The sequence below is a fragment of the Rattus norvegicus genome, chromosome 2, assembly GCF_021556685.1.
Source record: "Rattus norvegicus strain SHRSP/BbbUtx chromosome 2, alternate assembly SHRSP_T2T, whole genome shotgun sequence".
Classification (NCBI taxonomy): domain Eukaryota; kingdom Metazoa; phylum Chordata; class Mammalia; order Rodentia; family Muridae; genus Rattus; species Rattus norvegicus.
Window position 1 is genome coordinate 248,274,758 of NC_141535.1, and position 21,841 is coordinate 248,296,598.

General features: G+C 40.7%; 1 protein-coding gene across 2 annotated transcripts in view; it reads left to right on the forward strand.

The window, feature by feature from the left end:
• Negr1 (neuronal growth regulator 1) overlaps positions 1 to 21,841 on the forward strand; it is a 736,493-nt gene that overhangs the window by 423,878 nt on the left and 290,774 nt on the right. For both annotated transcript variants that reach the window (XM_087631810.1, NM_021682.2), the window contains 1 exon segment: positions 10,979 to 11,104. In XM_087631810.1, coding sequence (XP_087487936.1) covers positions 10,979 to 11,104 — 126 coding nt within the window.

Consider the following 21,841-nt stretch of genomic DNA (forward strand, 5'->3'; position numbering starts at 1 on the left):
AAAGAAGATTTAGCTTGACTGTTTCGAGTTTATCAATAAGGAGACTGGACTATTCAAAACAAAAGCCTCAGTAGGTTGGAGACTCTGTTAAACAGCAGCAGAGTTTCACCTTCCATTTCAACTTCATGTTAAGAGCTTTAAAACGCCATGTGGTAGAATCTAGAGAACAAAAACATGTAGCACTTCTCAGCTGAGGTAGGAAAAGGCACTCTACAGCTGGCACTTTGGAGAAATGAAGGAAAACCCAAGTATCTCAGGTGTGCTGGCAAGTCCTCACTCGTGGGACATTTTTAATTCAGAAGGGAAAAAATGTTGAAACCTTCTGTGCTGTAGAACATAGTGAATGAATGGGAGAAACCTGCATACTAGTGATTAAGGATCAAATTCTCAAGTAAGGACCATTTAGAAATGATGGCATCACTGCCCATCAACCCTTGGTACTTACTGTGTATTAAGTGTTCAGAGAGGTCAACACACAGTGGTTCCTATGTGTTCTCTACAGAGAGCAGAAAGTAATATTCGTTTCTTGTGGAGGGGTATAATTCTATATTCAGTGGTATGATATGAAAAAAATATGTTTTAAGTGTGATGGGCCATAATGATTCCTTAGGAATCACTGAATTGTCAGAACTACCTGCAGCCAGGTCATTCCACCTCATGTGCCACATCTCTGTTTAGATGGTTTCAAGATCTTATTCCAAAAATGGCCACGGGTATCTCCACCATCCCTGTACCTCTGTCTCTATGTGGTCTGGATGAAATTTCATTAATAGGGGCATAGCTCACAAACCTTTCTCTCACAAAGCTTGAGATAATTATATTTTAATCTATTTCTGTGTTTGTTTCCTCCCACAGTATGTATCCTGCCAGAAAATAGCAACTCGGTGTTATTAAATTTGAAATCACTAACATCTAGCTCAATCCCCAGTGCATAGTAAAGGATAAATGAAAAATTTCAACCCAAATGAATGTGATACAGTCTTGAGGAGAGAGACCTTTTGAGGTTACACGTCTTATGATTAAAGAATCTCCTATACTGTACTCCACTAGGCAGACAGATGCACACACCCCACCTCCAATATAATAAGTGTCCATCTATGTGACTAACACACATGGGTGTTTGCAGAGCTACATGCATGCTAAGAGTGGACTTATGTGTACATATTTAATCCATTAATGAGGCAGGCATAACTATGGAGCTGAACTACATTCCAGTCAAATACTCAAGTTGAGACACCAAATTTCAATTATTTCGGGACAGAACCTTGACTGCAGTGGAGCATACCTTACAGTGACGATATCAGAGTTTTTATAATCAAGGAAAGTGCTCCCAGGAGAACTTGGAGACATAAGACAATCTGTGTCACACTGTCCCACACGAGGAAGCCAGGGAATCAAAGACACAGACTCCTGTTTAAGGCTAAGGAAATTATTGGTCCCAGAAGCTTTTGGTCGCATGACTTGTCTTTAAATGGAAGTCTCAGAAGCTAGCCCCAGTATAAAGCAATTTCTGTCAAGAGACTGACTTTTCCCCAATGAATAATTTAAAACTCAACTTTTTTTTCATGTGAACTGTCTTATATCTTGGCAGAGGCATAGTATTTCAATAATTTATACAATTTTGAATATAATACAGTTAATGCCAGAAAAGCAATTTCTTTGATATTGAATTATAAGAGAATGCACTTAGGCCACTGTGGCTAATGACCTAGGGGCTAGGAGCATAGAAAATTACCTTCTAACCCAATTTCATAGAGAATCTGTGCATTTAGCCATCAGCACTGCTATCTCCTGGCATATAGTTGCTTGATAACAGTTGGATGTAACATAAAAAAATACACCTCATTATCTTTGGTAAAAGAGGATAAGAAAGAAGAACATTAAAACAGCACATGAATAATTATTTTTGGAAGTAGAAAATTAGCTAGAATCATGGTTTTACCACTTATATTTCTGAATAAACTGCATTCTTTTAACACTTCCTTAGGTCACTTCCTTAGTGACTCTAGTCACTCCTGAGGTCTAGTCATGCACTCCCTGACAGGTAAGGCACACACTAGTGTGAACTGTGATAACTTATCACTTTTAGAAGAAGCCAAGTCATATGATGTGGAAGTGGGTCCTTTAGTCTTTCAGGGTAAAGGTTGGTAAAGATCTCCATGAGTTTCTGTGACATTGGAGGCTTTGACTTCCCAGCTGTGACTAGACCATATAGGGCACACAGCCTGTGGCAAAGGATATCTACCGTGTAGGCACCGTTTATTCTTGGAGATGGGGAGATTCTGTGTTGCACAATCTTCTAGGGTGTGAAGACTGAGGATCTTCTTTAAGAGCAAGGCTCTCCTAATACCCTTGAAGGTGCAGTTTGAGTTGATGACAGGCTAACCCCACAGACACTGTAAAGAGGTTCATGTGGCACCAAGTACTCAGTCTGCAGAGCACAGAGTGCCCTGGTTTGCTGTGATGAAACATCCTGATCAAAAGCAAGTTTGGAGGAAAGGGTTATCAGTGACCTGGAATGTGACCTGGAATGTCACAACCTGTCACCAAGGGAAGTCAAGGTAGGAGCTTGAGCCGTAGCTTAAAGGAAGCAGAATTATTGGAGAATCAACTGATTTTACTCAGGCTCACTAATGGGGACATGATTTCTTATGCCATCCAGGACTAACTGCCTAAGAATGGTGCCGCCCACAGTGGACTAGGTCCTCACTTACCTAACAGACATGCCAGCAGCCAATCTGATGGAGAACGTTCCTAACTGAAGTTTCCTCTCCCCAGGTGATGGAAGTTGGGTTAGGTTGACAATAGAAACTAGCCAGAAAAACCTAGGTAGATTTCATCTTCAAAATGGCACCATCCATGGTGACTGTTCAGTGGAACAGCCTTCTACTCTGGGTACCTACAGCTTAGTCTACAGATGAACTCTGCACCATGACATACTTCTGCAGCGTGTCTACTCCACTCCAAATATTTGCATTCCTAGTATGAGTGATCAGTTTTGCCCAAGCTACCTTTGAACCTCTATCTCTGGAGTCTATTCTCTGGTGTCTATATTTAAAGACAACACTTTTCTTCGGTAGTTTTATAAGCCATGGATTTAAGCAGTATACCTTGCAACTTCTTTTATTATTATTCAGGAAACCATGCCAAGATCGACTGAGAACAAATAATTAGGGTAGCCTGCCCTGCTGGCAAGACTACACTCTGGACTAGTTGGACCCATTATCTATAGCCTCACCTGGATGAGTTGGCCAATTAGGATCCAGTAAGTGGTAAGGCCTCCCAGGCTCTACTCCTGGAGTCTCAGAATCACACCATGGGTTTTCGCATGTGGTGTCTCCATGTGCTGTCCCTATCAGGGTAGCTCTGGAGTCTCAGGCTAACTATACAGTATCTCAAGCCTCCAGGAGTGAGTGTCCTTGGATAACAGAGCAGGAGAGAAGTGCCGTTACTTTATGAACCAATCTGAGAATTACCCAGATTCTAACTCTCCTGTTGAAAGCAGCCAGCTGCAATCCAAATTCAAACAAGCAGTGTGAGGAGGGTTGGAGCCTGACCTTAGCAGGGAGGGTTATTAGAAATACAAGACCTTTTAGTGGGTAGGCAGAGTTGGAACTTGAGTGTTGAGAATTCTGTTCAGTGTGGCACATGCCACACCAGCCGCCCACCCTTCACCCTTGCTGTAGGCGTCTTCTGTCAGACACTTTGCCAATAAGAAAGGCAGCAAGCCAAGGCAAACATTTTCAATCCCTACCCAACCCCACTCCGGCTTGCTTTCAAAACTACACAGTCTGTGGAGACATTATTTTTATTCAAAGCTTCATCCTGAATGAGCTTTTTGGACCACATGGTAATGTCGAGATCTATGTAAAAATGCATGCCTAAAAGTACCTAAGTAAAATACATTAAGCTTCAAATAATGATTCCCCCCTAATGGTGGTGTGATATTCAATCACATGACTGTAACAGTACTTTATTTTAACCACAAAAGTGCATTCCACATGCTACCATCTATATTTTCTTTCTTATTCTTTACATTTTTTCATCCATTAATTTCAGAAAATTGGTATCATCTTCATAATTAGGATAATAAATATTATTTACAAAGAACAAAGGAATAAGCTTACTTCAAAGAAGACATTATTTTTCTAATGGTGCTGAAATGGCACATTTACTCTGCAAGGATAAGAACACCACAACAGCTTTTAGACATAAAATCTGATAATAAATAAATAAAACCGCTACAGAGCCCTGGGCTGTGAGGAAAACTCACACTGAACCCAGTGAACCAGAGTGGTGCTCTCTGTGAAACCAAGACAGGTGGTGCCTAAGTACCCTACAGCTCCAAAGGTACACTAGGACCCTTGAGTCTTAAAAAGCCTAAAGCAAACTTCCCGGTGTGGGAGGTTTGCAAAGCAGGCATCTGGGTTCTAGTTTCACACAGATGTACTGTTTTCTTGGTTTTGGAAAATGATTTACTGCAAGCACCAGGGATAAGGTGAGAAAAGTCTTCTCAGCTGTTCCACAGGGCATTCCTGTGGCTCTGCTACAAAGCTGGCCAGCAGGTTTATGGGAAGAGTAACTGTACTTAAAGCAAGCACCTTCATTCCTTGATCTAAATTCCTGGAAAGGGAAACATCATAGCTACCGGGTCAGCCTTTTTAAAGTTCTTAAAATACATTGCCAAATGGTTTCCTGGAAAATGTTCATTATCAATTCTTAATAAAATGATGCCATCTCAGCAGGTTTGAAGACATGGAATTGGTTCCGGGGCAATCCAGCCTCAGTGGCAGCCCACATCCACAGGCTGTCTCTGAGCCTTTGACAACAGTTTTGCCCAGTGTAACCTGGCCTTGCTGCAGCTACTACTGCTGCAGATCCAGGCCTGCATTTATGCCTGAACATCCAAGAAGCTAAAACTGATACCAGCCTGAGGTGCATCCTGGATCTTAACTCCAGTATGCAAACACTCCCTGCAGGATCCAGCAGTTTTGATCCTAAAGCCCAAATGATACAAAATAACAAAATCCCATTCCTACCCAGATGGGTGCAACAGTGTTGCATTTTACTTCTTAGATGTTTTAAAGAAGGTAAGAAATCTGTGTTGCAACAGAAATATAAGAACTGTTAGTTAACCACTACCAATCTTCTCTAAGCACAAAGCGCTATATCAATTCTTCAGTCACACTTAATTTTCCTGTGTACTCAGCTTTCTCATAAGCCTGTTTGTTTCCCTTTGCCACTGAAAAGCCATAACATGAGAACATTTGCAATGAGTAAATATGTCTTAAACTTGAAAGATTCCTTGTGTTCTTGTTCCAAAGATTCACAACCCCATGTTAAATTGTCAAGGGATGATGGCAAGAGAAGAGAAGAAGAAACAAACTAATGTTGGGTTTACCCACCACTCCATGCTGCGTGGGGCACATCTGTCCCCAGTCTCCACTTGTACTTTCTGCTTCTGAAACTTGTCCCTGGAATTCTATAAGGAAATAACATAATGAGAAAAATTTCCCAAGCGACCTCACTGGGGCTCCCCCTCCTCATACACCTTGCTGCTCTTAACATTTAAAAACAAATGCAAGCAACCCGGGCCCCTCTCTTTTGGACTGTGGACAAAATAAATATGGTAGGAGTCAAATTCTCAGAAGACACCAACACTCATTATAGTGACCACAAAGCCACTTTTCTGAAATCTCTCAGCTTAGAGCTTCTCCCACTCAGGACTAGGAGAAAAGCTCGTTAGACCTTTTCTCTTCATTACCTGGTTACAAAAAAATCCTTTTTTAACAGTCTCATTCTACCCCCATTTCATCTACTTCAAAAATGTGGTCAAATATCAGCACAGAAGCCTATTTTCACCTTCAGAAGAAAAAAAATCTGTAATGTTATAGTCCCAAAACATTTTGCACTCACCTCTTTCTAGGTGTTTTGACTATGTATTGTAAATACTAATGTTATGGATTGAATCTACCTTTCTGATAAAGCAGGTCTTTGGGAACTATACCCTCCCTGAGTGAGTGGATAAGTGACCATCTGAGTGCTAATAGTTAATTGCTATTGTATCCTATTAAAGAGCTGCCATCCTTAAGGACACAATACAATGGGATGTAATTGAGTATTGCTTTTACACAAGGGAAAAAAACTAAAGTTTTCATCATGATTCAAAGTTGGAGGTAGAAGAGAAAGGTCTACTTCTCTCAAATGTGTTCTTTACCCCCTAAGTTGTTCTGGCATATTCCATCAGTAGGCAATTCAGGAATCTGGCACGTTTACATCTATAACTTATGCTCTGGTATTTTTTTCTCCTTTTCACGATCTTTGAACGATGGGAAGAGGAAAAAAAGTCACACACCTCCCTGCAATGCCATAAACTATAAGTCAGTTACAGTCTGTCACTAAGAGAGCCGTGTTGCTAGTTAGGTATGGCCCATGAAGCCATAAGCACCCACAAGCATATTTAGGGAAAAGATCATGAACCAATCCCTTCCCTCAGTTTGAGAACAGCACTTTCCCAGGAGGTTTACAGTGAAGCAGGGCTTGTACATTCTGGGAACTGGCCAAGAAGAAAAGGAAGGCACCAGCCCTGTGGAAAGAGGAATGTTCTTTTGATACTGCCAGCCATTTCCAGATACAGCAGTGAAAAGAAAAATCCAATTCTCCCAAGATGTATGGTTCTATCTATCTTGTTGACTCAAGTGGTTTGGAAAAGCTTCAGAAAAAAAGAAAAAACAGTTTCCTCGAACTAACAGCCTCTACACTGTTCAAGAAAAGACAATAAAGGTGATGAGTGTGTGTTTGTGTGGGAGTCTGCACGAGCAGCAAGGCTGCTGCCGTCACTCCATTGTGTCTGAGTTCAGCTGGCTGTGGGTTTCTATTTTTCGTTCGTTTGTTTTTTTTGGGGGGGGGTTTTCCTTGTTGTTTTTGTTTTGAGACAGGTCTCTGGTTTGGACCTGCCCCTCACTGGACCTACTGATATAGTAGGCTTGCTGGACAGAAAGCTCCCGTGGATCCATCCATCTATCCCGTCCCTGAGAATAAAATCGCATGCCACTGTGCTCTTTTTACATAAGTGCTAAGGATCCAAACTCACGTCTGATGCCCACACAGCAAACCTTACCCATGCAGCCATCTCTCCAACCCAATAATAATAATAATAATAATAATAATAATAATAATAATAATAATAATGATAGTAGTAGTAGTAGTAGTAAATTTAATCTACCTTTGCAGAGCTCCAGAAACAAAACACGTCTGTAGTGAGCACACATAGTGTTACCTAAAATACAGCATCCCATTCAGCTAAAATAAATATGTGTTACTATTTTTTGGCTACATCTCTGTGTTTGGGTAAAAAAAAAGTATAAGAGGAATTGAACAGGGGAACCCATGTGAAGAAATGCAATTAAAGAGATCCTATGCTCAAAAAATCCACAGGATTTAGAATGATAATGGTATCTTCACTGTGTTCTCAGGACTATCAGTGTTATCAGAATCTTCTGGATAGAGGTTCCATGGGGAATGTTCACGGAGAAGTTGAAGGAATATTGGTTTGCTATACACATGAACAATACACAGATACGCATAGCAGATGCCAGTGCCTTTCCAGGTTCAGGTGAATAAAGAGAGGCCTCAACTTCTGCTCTGCGAAAGGAAGATAAGAAATAAAAATAAAAACTAAATAAAGGAATACAAGTGGCACCCACAAAGAGTCACTTGTAAGTGCCAGAAATTTATTTCTCTGTGTTCTAGAGGCTCGGATGTTTTTAACAAAATCTAAATCTTTCAATTTTACCAAAGAAGACTCGGGAGCCAGATGCTGGGGTGAAAGCCTGCTAGCTCAAAGAGTCAGACAAAGCAGATAGCTGACCTTCTTCACAGCCAATATCCCCCCAAAAAGGGTCTTCTTTTTGCTGTCCCCAAAACAAAAAACAAACAAACAAGCAGAAACATCAAACTGAATGTCCCTCCATTCTACTTCCTGTGTGAGTCTCTACCCTCCTGACTTCTACTTAGTTTTTTTTTTCCCCATGTTCACTAAATGTCAACTGGTTACTTGTTCTACCTCTTGACCTATGGTAGTCTTTATTTAATCCTGTTTACAACAAGCAGAAAACTCTTGGATTAAATGTATGTGCTAGGGTTGAATCACACCTCAACCAGAAACAAGCTTTTCCAGTAAGTAATACAATTTTGGTATTCACAGTATGATCAAGTATTCAGCAACACTCAGAAGGCTCCAGGTGCTGACACATGGTGTGGAAAGGGTCCCTTCCTCATAGGTGACAACCTTTCAGAGTGTAAGGCTGTATCTAGTGCAAGGGCCCCTTCCTCAAAGATGACATCCCCACAGATCATAAGGCTGTAGCTAGTTCAAGTGATCTGTCTTACTGTGGTCCTCATCACACTCATGGCCACACGGTTCCTGAAGTACCTCCTAACCTCATAAGCTTTGGAGTTCGGATGTCACTGTGTGGATCTGAGAAGGGTGGAAATGTAGACAAGAGAATGCAGTCAGTGTAATTTATTAGGTCAGTGGCTCAAAAAGTCCTCTCAGTAATTCATGTCACTGTCCGTAGGGCAAGTTTTGCAGGACGTAAAGCTGGAGAGAATGATATCAATTATGATGTAAAAAAGATAAGATCGCTTGTATTTTCATCTCTTATTTGTTCTTGTGACTAAGTTAGAAGGAGAGAGCAGGTGCTTTTGGAACAATCCCAGCAGGATCGTTGGGACTTGGACACTGAGGGTTTTAGAGAAGAGCGGGTGTCCTAAGAGCACCAGTAGATAAAGCTTTGCTGCAAAGGCTCGAAAGTGCCTCTGGATAATCTGCAGTTATTCGACTTAGGAGGCTATCACCCTTCAATGACTTGGTGTGGAGATCTGTGACCTTTTGGATCCACACAGCATGAGCTTGATGGGGCATTGGCTTTGCCCCAGTTATCCGGAACTACAGGGGCAGAACCCAGAGGTCCCCAGGAAAAGGCAACATACAAAATCTCCCTCTCACATGCTCAGTGACAGTTTTCCATATCATACGCAACTCAGCCGAACAACCTTGTGTCAGAGCAAAACATTTCATTTGTTCCTTCTAGAAGGATGGCTTGTAAAGTCATCCTCGAGCACTCTACTAATGCCTCACGCGGGTTTCTCAAATCACCAGAGAGCTGTTTCCATAATACAGGATGCATTTGGAGGAAATTTGCATTAAATTCATGAAAGTTGGACGAGAGAGAGAGAGAGAGAGAGAGAGAGAGAGAGAGAGAGAGAGAGAGAGAAGTTTATTCATGTATCAGAAGACATGAGCTGGTGATGACAGAGTACAGTCTGAGCAGGTGAAAGGTCCGTGTCCAATCAAGAAGTCGCATAACCATGCTTATATAAGCACCCTAGTTAAACTCAACTAGTTACAAAAAGGACACAGAAGGGGGAGGAGACCGTTAGGAGTGGTGTAAGAAGAGAGACAATGAGGATGAATGGTATCCCTTGTAGGCACATTGTCACAGAGAAAGGGCCTTGCATCAAACAGAGGAGAGAGAAAATTTGAAAACGTGTGTGTTACATGAAAAAGCATTCGACTAGTCACGAATCCTAAACGAACAGCCCAGGATGTCTCTGTGTGGAGCATGTGACCTCCCAGTTGGGAGCATGTCCTTTGTACGGAAAGGACGCTGACAGATGGCTCAGACGGCAGCGGGTCAGACTCTCTCTCTTTTTTTTTTTTTTTTGAAGTGAAACCAACAAGAGGAAGTAAGTCACCTTCAGAGAATCCGAATCCAGAGATGCACATAAACATGACTCATGTGAGGGCCAATGCATGGCTGGAGGAGGGGCGCACATGAGCAGCTGGGTCTTCAGCATCCCAAACAACATGGTGACAAAGATGGATTAGATTAATTTAAATGCTTATGGGTTTAGAAAAATAATTAACATTGGGCCTGAGGGATGGAAAGAGATACTTGCCTCAGCCTGATGACCTGAGTTCATTCTTGTACGTAGGAAGGGAAGACTCAATATTACTTTAAAGTAAAAGAATAACTACTTATAAAATTATAGTGATTGGCTACTGGACTTTAAAGTAATATTGAGAAACACAAACCAAATGAAATAATTCAAACAACCTCCAGGAAAGGTCAGTTTTTTCATCTATCAAAGTGACTAATTCCCTCTTACTTAGATTTGGCTGACATCATCAAAATACTACAAGTTTTAAAAGTCAAGCATAGACTGCCACATGCCAGCTGGGCACATCATTAAAGTGATGATACCATTGTCAAAGTGAAAATACCATTGTCTAAGTTGTGAAATCGTTGTCAGAGTGATGACATAATTTTCAAAGTGATGGCCTCATTGCCAAAGTGATGACATCACTTCTAGAATGATGATGTTTGAGAACACTTCTGAAGTTGGACCCCAGTGTAGCACATGTGCTCCACACCAGCCAATTAGAACAGGAACACTGATGCCAGGTTCCTTTCTGACCTCTCAGCCTGTACTGGTTCACATATTCCAGTTGTAACCATAGAGTACCCATCCAGTTTCTGCCTCTCTATCTCAGTGAAGACTCTGAGGCATCGCTGTCTTCCCAAGTCTAATGCGTCAGGAAGCTCCATTGCCCTTATAAAGCCACCATGCAGGTACAGTGGGTTTGCTATTAACCATCTTCAAGGCAGAGTGCACATCATAGAGATGATGCTAGTCATTCATAGTATGAATGTAGTTGGTATTGAAACTTTATTATTATTCAATATTATACTTAGATGGAGGCACTTACTATCAATACAAATCTAACCAATAGACCAAAAGCTTATCCGAGGTCTGAGTTTCTACAGAGCTCTCCAGGAGACAAGATCATAGAACTGAAGAATGGCTATCAGCAAACCTCTTTGTTAGCATGTCAGGGAGTTGCAATACTCAAAGGTGTTTCAACAAAGTCTTGTAAATACTGAGTCTCACCGCGGTGTTTTTGCCTTTTCAGTTCCACCGAAAATATATGACATCTCAAATGACATGACCATCAATGAAGGAACCAACGTCACCCTTACTTGTTTGGCCACTGGGAAGCCAGAGCCCGCCATTTCCTGGAGGCATATCTCCCCATCAGGTGAGTATTCACCTTCCGTCATTGCTGGGCACGAAAGTCAGTGAACCCACTCAATTTCTCCTCTTTCATGAGGCTGTGCCTAAAGGCTCAAGAAAACCGAAGGAATGAACAACCCAAGCCATCAGTAAGGAGGTCTCTTGATTCCTATGCAAGATTATTTTCATTTTAATATTTTGGGCAATCAAAAATCAATAGAAAAGGCTCAGGTGGAATTATTAATAGAGAGAATAAACTGTCCATTTGAATGTGTGAGGGAGTCATTCCACCACATTCACACGTTGATAGGCAGCATGCACTGTTGAGGCAATCAGGGGAGAATGGAATTATACAAACTGTATGTTGTTAGCTGTGATATAAAGCTGGTGTGCAGAATCAAAGACTCGGGCATTAGAATTAAATTTTCCTGACAAGGGATCTGATCCCCAAACTGGTGATATGAGGTCTGTGGCGTGTTTTTATGTACTCACGGCTTCTACTATGTGGTACACATCTTCCAGAAGACTTAGGTCCATTCTAGCAAATCAGTGACAATCGTCATGCAAACAGGCCAGTGTCTGCATTCACAATGCCAAAGCTTGTGATTCTGGACTAACGGGGGAAACTCTGGGCTTGCAGACCCTTGGCCTGACTTTAGATTTCATGAAAGACCCCATGTCAAGGGAGGGAGTAAGAAAGTGATTAAGCAGGACTCAAAGTCCACCTTTGGGCTTATGGTGTACATTGGTGCATGCACCCACTCAGGTACCTTTGCCCTGGGCTCAGTGGGCATGCTGGTGTGTACACATGCACAGACACTTGCACACTGGGCTTAGTATGAACTGTGGTGCACACACCTGCTCAGGCACCTGTGATCTGGGCTCACGATGCACATAGGTGCATACACACACACAGGCACTGTGCATACAACCTCACCCCCAAATAGATACACTAAAGAAATAAAAGTTCTCACTCTGTAGCTTTAAGCATTTCTTGAAAGTGAAGGTATTATTTCATTGTCTAGGATCCTACCACATTTTCAGATGAATAAAATCTTATTTAAGTTGTTTTTCTTTTATTTTTGGGAGAAACACTTCAACAAAGCTGGATCGAACAATGAAACTGCTGCTAATAAAATCAGAAAGGAACATTTCATGTAGGTGTAGAAAGAGCACACTTGGAGAATCTTCCTCATCTGCTAATGCTTTATTTAATATCGCTCATCCTTAAGTGTCTTCCAATTGCCTCATTTGTGCAGTGGGTCTAATGAGACTCACCCACACTGCATGCTAAGTATTGCTATTAATGGGAGAGAACAAAGTCAGTATACTAGCATTACACACTTACGCAGTTTGCATTGTGCTCCTGTAACAGTTCTGAAGTTTAGTGCATTGTTGACTGCCAACACCTCACTCTCCAGAGCTTTGACAAAAATCACAAAACTGATATGTGAAGGGCAAACTCATGGCAGGTTCTCTACAGGCCAGAAGTGTCACAGACTGAGAGCAGGTATTGGATGTACAGGTTTCTAAGCTGAAACACTTATTCTTGGGTTCATCCAGTCCTTGAATGGCTCTCTGCTCTCTTCCAGTGTTTCCTACTTTCTAAAATTTGGTAACTATGATCTCTAGTTATTCTTTTAGACTGTCAGAGTCATGGGCATTTATCAGGTATGTGATGGCTCACAGCATATACACTCTCAAGCAGTTAGAACTAGGTGACCAGCAAATCACTGCCACTGCCTTCATCATGGGAACCCCAGCATCCATTCTCTCTGCATCTTCTAAGAGCAAGACGCAACAATGGCAGTACATTGTGCACTGTGCAGTAGATGTCTTGTATTTACTCCTCCCAGCCCAGGGTAACCCGAGTTCTTTTTCTAGCCAAGCATCCTAAAGGCGAAGGAACTTGAATGAGATAATAGACATGAATGTGCCTTGAGAATTATAAGGTGATATTCAAATGTACGAATGATTCTTAATCGTCTCTCCGGGGATTAAATCTGATGGCACTATGACTTCTGTAAGAATGGAGCACATAATTTCTCTCTACATATAATTTTAGATTGATATTTTGGACTTAACACTCCCATTTCTCTGTGCTTGCTCGCCTGCACATTTGCCTTCTTTATGTGCCTAGATATATTCTAGTTTAATTAAATAACAAGAATGCCAGTTACTGAAGTTATTAGAATAAAGATAACAGATAGCATCACAAGCTGAAGGAAGACAGATTGGGTTTATAAATTAAACTGCTGCACAGATTCATTTTCCCGATCCTGCTATAACAAGAAAATGAGTAAAATTAGCATAAACATTAATAATTATCTATGAATAGCTGGACTCTAGAATATTTTCATAAATTTCAAATTACAATGTGTTAAGGGTCTACATTCAAATGCTGCCTCATAAACCATGCCCGATAATTCTATTAACTTATATATTTAGTCTTGAAGGCAAAATTGTGAATTTCACTTACCCGTTCTCTTTTTGCTTGAGAAACATCAATGTCCTGTGTTATCTGATGTTCCCCTTTGCTATGTAATAGAAGAATATATATCTGAAAAGAGTTGTTAGCACCTGAATGGGTTTAGTGCTCTCAGTAGAAGCTGTGCCTGGATTCTGTGAACATGCAATGTGCTTGTTTTGTTTTCTTGCCCAGTTTCTTGTGCCTTGTCTATGACCACTTGGGTAGCTCCTAGCAAGTGACAGAATGGTGGCTTACCCTAGATTTTCCTTAATCTACAGACATGCAAATCCCTGACATGGTCACATCGAAAGCATCGATGGAGGAAGAGGAGGTTTTTGCTTCATACGACCCCCAAATGCTATGTGCTTCACTGAGATTGTGAATCCCTCAACTCTCTTACACCATGGTTTATTTCTCTGAAAGCTGTCCTAACGTGTTTTCTTTTACAGTGATGAACACAATGACCAAAAGCAACTTGGAGAGGAAGGGGTCTGTTCTGATCACAGTCCCATCTGGGGGAAGTCGGGTCATAAACTCAAGTCAGGAATTTGGAGGCAGGAACTGAAGTAGAGAACATATAACAACACTGCTTACTGGGTTATTCCCCATGTTAGTCTATTTTTTATATACACCCGCTCAGGGGTATACTACTCACAGTAGGCTGGGCCTCTCCACATCAATTGCCATTAATGGCAATGCCCCATACACAGCCCAATCTGAGGGGGCAATTGTCCTCAACTGGCATTTGCTTTTAATAATGAATTAGCTTGTGACATGCTGACAAAATGCTAACTTACAACCTCTGAGAGGGTGACATCCTGTTCTGGCTATCATAAGAAGAGTACATCACACATCCGGGTACACTTAGTGTACCCAGCACCATAGCTCAGAAGTATGGTGGCCCTGTACCTGCCCCTTGAGAATGTGCACCACATATCTTGAGCTTAGAGAAAGCCCCACCTCCATTTGTACTTTTCCTGAGCCTGTATCATTTCTGCAGCATGGTAGACCCAAACCTCCCAAATGAACTATCACGAAGTCAAGGCATGTCTGTTTTCCCTTAAGATAATTTGAGAATATTTCTTGGTTTCCTTTATATCTAGATACTTCACTGTGTGTTTAGAAATAACTTACAAAATCTCAAGGGTCTTTACTTCAAGCCTGATGTGGTGGTGCCTGCCTACACGTCCAGCAGTTGGGAAGCTGAACCAGAAGGATGTCCATGAGGTCAAACTAGCCTGGTCTGCACAGTGAGTTTCAAGGCTATGCAGCACCAGGAAATTTAACAATGAAGCTTGCATTTATTGCTGAACCCAGACTGCATTTTGCCCATGGTACAGCACTGTGCTCTGGAGCAAATTTTTCCCTCAACCACAGAAGGAGTCAGGACCACACACTGTTTTTAACTCCAGGTCAATGTTAGTACCCTCCACTTTGGAGGCAGATTCTTTGGGCTTCATTTGAGCTCTGACAGTTTCAATAATGTCTCCCCTTTTAAAAAAGTTAGACTGTTTGCACTTCAGGGTTATATCCTGTTTCCTCCTGGCTATGGGATAGCTTCAGCCATCAGAAATTAACAAAGCTGTGCCATTTTTTAAGGGTCCCTTCCAGAGGCACATGACATCTATCTCTCCCCTCGTTGGCTTTAATTTTAATTTTCTAATAAGAGTGATAATTGATTTTTATACTTTATGGTTACTTCCTTCCTTCCCTACCCCCATACTTCTAATAAGCAGCAGGGAGAGAGTTCACAACAGAACAGGCCATTGTTGTCTTTTGTCAGTCTTCCGTGATGACATCACTGTAAATCCTTTACCATCTATTCTCTCCTCTCCTGGTAGAACTGATACCGTACTTGTAGCTCCAGCAGCCCTCACCCCTAAACCTGTTAGTCCTTATAGTGTGCTGCAAGCATGAAACTCATGTCATCCAACTTCTTATTTATTTATTTTTTATTGGATTATTTATTTATATTTCAATGTTATTCCCTTTCCTGGTTTCCTGGACATAAGCCCCTTATCCCATATTTCTCTTGGTAGATTAACAACTTGTTGAAAAGTGTTCATGCTTGTGTATAATTCATTACTGTTTAATCATTTAGATGTTCAAATTGTTTTCGACTTAGCCAGTAAGAGGTGTGTCTGTCAGTTATGACCTTATAAGATGTGGTGCTCTAATACTGAACATGTGTGTGTGGCATGGCATCACACAGTGCTGGGCTGTTGTTGCATATATCCGGGCTAAACTTGGGATTCAGTTACTTAACTCCAACTGACAGGATATACATGAGGCACCATTGATATGCTATGGTAAAGTAATCAGAGGACAAGCTGTCCAGATGACTTTCTCTGAAGTTTTAGTACAACACAGGATCAAAAATTAGTTTATGACAAGGGATAAAAAAAAGCGCTGGGTAGGGAAGGGCTTAAGTGGAATTGGAAGTCAAGGAGATTGATTGAGACCTCTCAACCCAAACCAACATTGACTTTTTCCTTCAGTAAAAAGTAAAAAAATTGAAGAGAAAGAAAGGAAGAAAGAACAAGAAGAAAAAAGTAAAGAAGGAAGAAGGAAGGGTGAAAAAAGAGAAGAAATGAGAGAAAGGAGATGGGAGATGGTGTGGATTAGGAAAGAAAAATGGAAGAAAGCAAATAAAAGCATTTTATTCATTTTGTAGAACAGTCCTAAAGAGGACCTAGGTGTGTGTGTGTGTGTGTGTGTGTGTGTGTGTGTGTGTAAAGCATTTATAGAATTACCAGAAAAACTGTTATGGGAAGTCAGAGAAAACAATTACTAACCCTGTAGACACGTTGATGTTGACTTACACAATGTGACTGCTTCCAGTCTTTGACGAAGTCCATAACTCCTGGACTTAAAATTCCCAGCACAAACTATGAGGTTTTTGTACATTTTATAGTATTTCAGGCATCTTGCCTTACAAATGCAGCACAGAGGTCAAGATTGTGCACTGTAATCTCACTAACACTGGGCTTGAGAACCAGTAATTCCTCTGAACAACACTAATGAATTTCTTCATGTGTCAAACATAAACTGTCAGTAATGCTTGGAACTGATTCACAGTAGCCAATGAAATAGTTCTGAGCAGCAAAGAGAGGTCATGACCGAAGGAAGCCTTCTGTAGGACTAAATGCTAATGTACTACTGAAATGTGTTTACAGTTTGGACCACACAGAGCTTCCTTTCAGCTCCATGGAATTGAGAAGCCAATTGGTTAACTCTCGGATGTAATTCATATAGCTTCACCCCAGTGAGATTAGAAATTTAAAAAGTACCTTGAGTTCTAGGAGGTAGGTTAATGAAGTCTAATGCTTGCTGTACAAACATGAAAATGTAGGTTGGGATCTCCTGGCTTCACATAAAGCCATATCTAGTGCTACAGAACTGTAATCCATGCAGCTGTAATTTTGGTGGTGGGAAGGAGGGTGCTAATGGTGTGCTCAGCAGCCTATACAGCTGAATCATGACCTCCAGGTTTGGTTATAACCATATATTAGAGACTATTTGCATTTTTATCATTTTTCATATGAATTTTCTATGAAAATTGTGTCTATTTTCTCTCGTTTTATTTTCCAATCTGTACATGGTATTTTGAATGTGTCTCTTGCAGGTAGCATATAGTTGACCTAGTTAGGGTGTCTATTCTTGTTGTGAAGTACCATGACCAAAGCAACTTGGGGAGGAAAGGTTTTATTTGGCTTATACTTCCACATCACTGTAGGAAGTCAAGACAGGAATTCAAATAGGGTAGGGACCTCATAGCAGGAGCAACTGCACAGATATAGAGGGGTGATACTTACTAGCTTGCTCCCCCTGTTTTCTTGTAGAATCCAGGACTACCAGGCCAGGAATAGCCCCTCGCACAATGGGCTGTCCCTTCTCTGTTTAGTCACTAATGAAGAAAATATCATACAGCTGGCATTTTCTCAACTGAGGTTCTCTCCTTTCAAATAACTGTAGCTTGTGTCAAGTTGACATAAAAGTAGCCATCACAATAATCAAACCAGTATATGAGCTATCTCATATACTGCCAGTTATTGAATTCTGAGTGGTGAAGTTAAACCACTCACATTTAGTTAAATTGTTGCCTTGTTACAGCTTATATCTGTTTGACTTTGGTTGTTTTTAGTTTCTTAGCTTTTTTTCCCCCTTCTGTTTTATTTGATCTTCCTTTCTTAGATTTCTAACTCATGGCTATGTCTCTTGTTGGTATTTTGGGTACTCTCCCTCCATCAATTGTTTTGTAAATCTAAAACCCATGCACTGTGGCTGGCTAGTCAAGAGTAAATCCTACATTTCACTTACATTGTCATAGTTAAAATCTGCTTCTTTCAGATATTTCCTCTGTATCCATGAAAACCTGCTCTATCCTGAAGTGGTGGTAAACCTTCACTTTTACTCCATATCAAACTTTGGAAGCTCAAGAGAAGGGAAGCATTTCAGATTTACTTAACATTTTAGTGATAACATTTTTTCATCTTTCCTGATATTTAAGGTTCTTTATTGCTAGGTCCATACGGGAGACTGCTTACAGCCGTTCCTTTCTGATGGGTCAGTTGGGGACAGATTCGTTTATCTTTATTTGTCTGAGAATATTTTGATGTTGCTCTTCATTCCTCAGTGTAGCTTCAGTTATAAAGAACGCTTGTGTATCATGAACAGAGCGCGATCACTGTTTACTATTCAGAGAAACTAAGAAGAAGAACTTGGGGGAAATGTCTGGGAATCCTTTGTAGTGATATACAGGACTTCTAAAAATTGAAACAGCAAAGTTACATTAGCATTTCCTACCGATATTGCTATTGGCTTGAGAACAGGGTAAATTAAATTTTTTTTAAAAAACCTATCATGTGAAACCATGGTGAGTTTTGTTAACTGAGAGACTGGAGGACTCTTGAGAGCAGTTTCTGAATAAAGCATTGTTGAAGTCCAGTGTATGCGAGATGGTGGATCTCTTATCATGTCCCCTGTTTCCTTCCTCTCGTTTAGATATATCTCATTCCCTTCCTGATGACTGTGACTACTTTGTATTTGCTGAGGTTGTGTAGAAAACTGGGGAAGCCTGAGCACTTTGCTGTCTGAGCCTTTAAGAAATGATTGTTGGCTGAGAGATAGATGGCTCAGCACTTAGGACCTATTCTGTCCTTGAGGAGGTTCTGAGTTTTGTTCCCAACACTAAGGCAGGCAGATCACAACTACCAGGTGATACAGCACCTCTGGCCTCCCTGGATACTGCAGCCAACACCCTCACAAAGAAATACACAACCAAATAAATAAATTAAATCTTAAAAAAAAGGTTTATTGACTCTCACTCCAGAAGAGACTTGTACAGTAATTATCTTTTCCAGTTCATCCCCACATCAGCTTCCAAATGTGTACAATATAAAACCCGAACACAGAAAGCATTAATAGCTAGCTGTCAGAAAAAAGGAAGACTGTTAAAAAAATAAAGTTATTCCTTAAAAAACAGAGACACTGTGGGGATCTATTGTTTAAAATAATTGTGGAATTATTTCAAGTCACCACAGATACAGGCCAGGAGCGTTAGTTCCCATTAGTGTTTTCTGGGCCCTGCACATGCACCATGCAGAGCCACAGTGCACTTTAGGGAGCCCTATGATCCCGGGAAGCTGCAGCCCATCATCCAAACACTGTTTCAGGTTTGCAATCCTGTCACTACACTTTGCTCTTTGATGTCGGAAAGGGAAAAAAAATTTTCAGTAAAACTAACAATTTATGCTGACGATAATTCAACAACACTAGATCTTCAGATTGCAGGCGGCAGCTCTAGTTCCATTGTGGAGTAGCCCTGGAAGTGCGGCTTCCGTGGATTTCCATAATGGCTTTGCATAATGGATAATTACATAAAGAATGAATCTGCATAATGACGCCAAGTTAAACTTTTACCATAAGATTGCACACCAATAATTCATAGATGCAGTTAGAATTACCTCTTTGTTCTGAGACTTTCTTTACAATTTTAACTTCCTCTGCGTGCAAAGTCTGTGCTGCTTTCCTCTGGTTATCAGTAGTTGTTTGTATTCAGAACTTTTAATGCCTGCTATCTGAATATAGAAACCGAGAAAAATCTTAGTATTTTAACACATATGTAAGACTAAACAATGGGCCTGATGATACAATGAATTGATACAAAAATAATCTCCCATTCTCAGAGAAAAGTGCTTATCCACATGAAATAAAAAAAACAACAACAACAACAAAATAAACCATCGAGCGTCTTACAAAAGATTTGTTTCTTTTCTTTCATTTTCCCTTCGTTTTTTCCTTTTCTTCTCTTGTGGAACTTGATTTTGTGCACATCTGAAAGAGGCAGGGTAAGAAAAAGTAAGAGACATCAGAGGTGATGTCTCCCCTCTATGTCCTGGATTAGAAAACAAGATTATGGGAAATTTACAGTAAAGAATTAAGCATTTTCTAGTCTTCTCGCCAACAGTCCGTTGTTGTAATGCGTGCATTAGTAACTGTGTGTGTGTTGGCCATGGGCAGATACGTCTAAATGGGAATTAACTTGTTAAATTTTACTATCTTTGCCAACCTGATAGAGCCTAGACTCATTTGGTGAGAGAGTCTCAATGTGTTACTTGGTATAGGAAGACCAAGCCACTGTGAGCAGCACCATTCCCTAGGTATAAAAGTGATGAAATCAAAACATAAAGCTGAGCACAAGCGAGCAACCCAGCAACCATGCATACATTTATTTCACTCTGCTCTTGACTGAAGAGGGAATATGACCAGCTGTCAAAATCTCTACCTTGACTTCCCCACCAAGCTGGATTTTAACCTGGAATTGTAAGCTGTGACTAATCGCCTCTTTCTCTGAGTAGCTGCTTGTTGGTATATTTTACCACTGCAACATAAATAAAATAGGGACAACTAAGACTCTTTGATATTAACTCTTATCATTAATACTTCTCTTATATTTTATTTTCCCTTAAAGCTGCTTGAGGAGCAATAAAAACAATGACATATTGTGCTCCTCTGTGATAAAGTCGATCCATGTGAAGTGGCAGTTTCATTTAGAAGCTGGTGAGGTAGAATTTTGTCTTTCTAAGTAGAACTTGGAGGGCAAGTTTACTGGGCAAGAGGGACTTGACGAAATAAAAGTTTAAATTAATCATTCAGAGTCCAACAATGTGTGAACAAAGAGAAAGAAAGAACAGAAATGAGGGGACAGAAGAAGGGCATAGAGGTTTGTTTGTTTGGGCTTTGATTTTGTTTTCATTTTATCAACAATATTTTCTCATCTATATTTCACATTGTAGGAAAGTGGGGGAACGTCTATAAATTAATGACAAAAGACATCCCTGAGCATCCTAGACACAGCCAGCATGAAGAAATGGTATGAGCACCATAAGCAGAAGTCAATGAAGGGCATAGCACAATTCTGTGCCATCACCATCTGTAAATTATCTGACACTAGGTCACTATGGGACACAATTTCAGCTTTCGAAAACATCCAGGGCTGTTGTAGAGAGCATTTTCTGCCATAAAACAGCTTTCCCCACCTTCTTTGCAATTGTTACAAAGAGATTTTTTTCTCAAAAGGATCAAAATTAGTGAAATGTCTCCCAACAAAATGAACTGTTTAGTGAAGTGGGGAGAGACTAATTTTACCATTCCAGCCAAGGAAGTTAAAGCATAGCACTGACTGCACAGAAAGTTTGTACGTAAACCCTGTTTGAGATACTATGACTTAAAATTCTAGATTTCTTATATCTGGTGTATGTGTGTGTATAGATATGTGTGGGGGTGTAGATATGTCGGTGTGGGGGTAGAAATATGTAAGTGTGGGGGTGGGTATGTGGAAATATGTGTGTGGGGGGTGGAGAATAGGGTGGATGGAGATGGTATGAGTGTTGTGTGTGTATGTGAGTAAGTGGGTGAATTGAATGGGGACAGTAGGGGTAGCTGTGAGTGTGTGTAACTGCAGCTATCATAAGCCTCAGGAGTTTGTAGAGAAGACTCCTTCATAAATTTACCAATCAGCAAAAAGTCACAATAATGTCTTGAAAACATCGTGGTGGTGTAGAGAACCATGGGATCCATTAGAAGGATTCTCGTTTCTACAGTTTCCACCCTTGCTCTCAGTGCAGTCTTTAAACATTTCTTTCTGCAGCAGGCTTGAATGCCATCTGGTCTCAGGGCTTATCTGTAGTCTGGATTGAAACTCTGAAGATAGGTCCTTCCCAGACAGCACCATAGCATTGTCATCCGGACAATGTATTAGTCAACTCGTCTCCAGAGCTCTCAAATGAG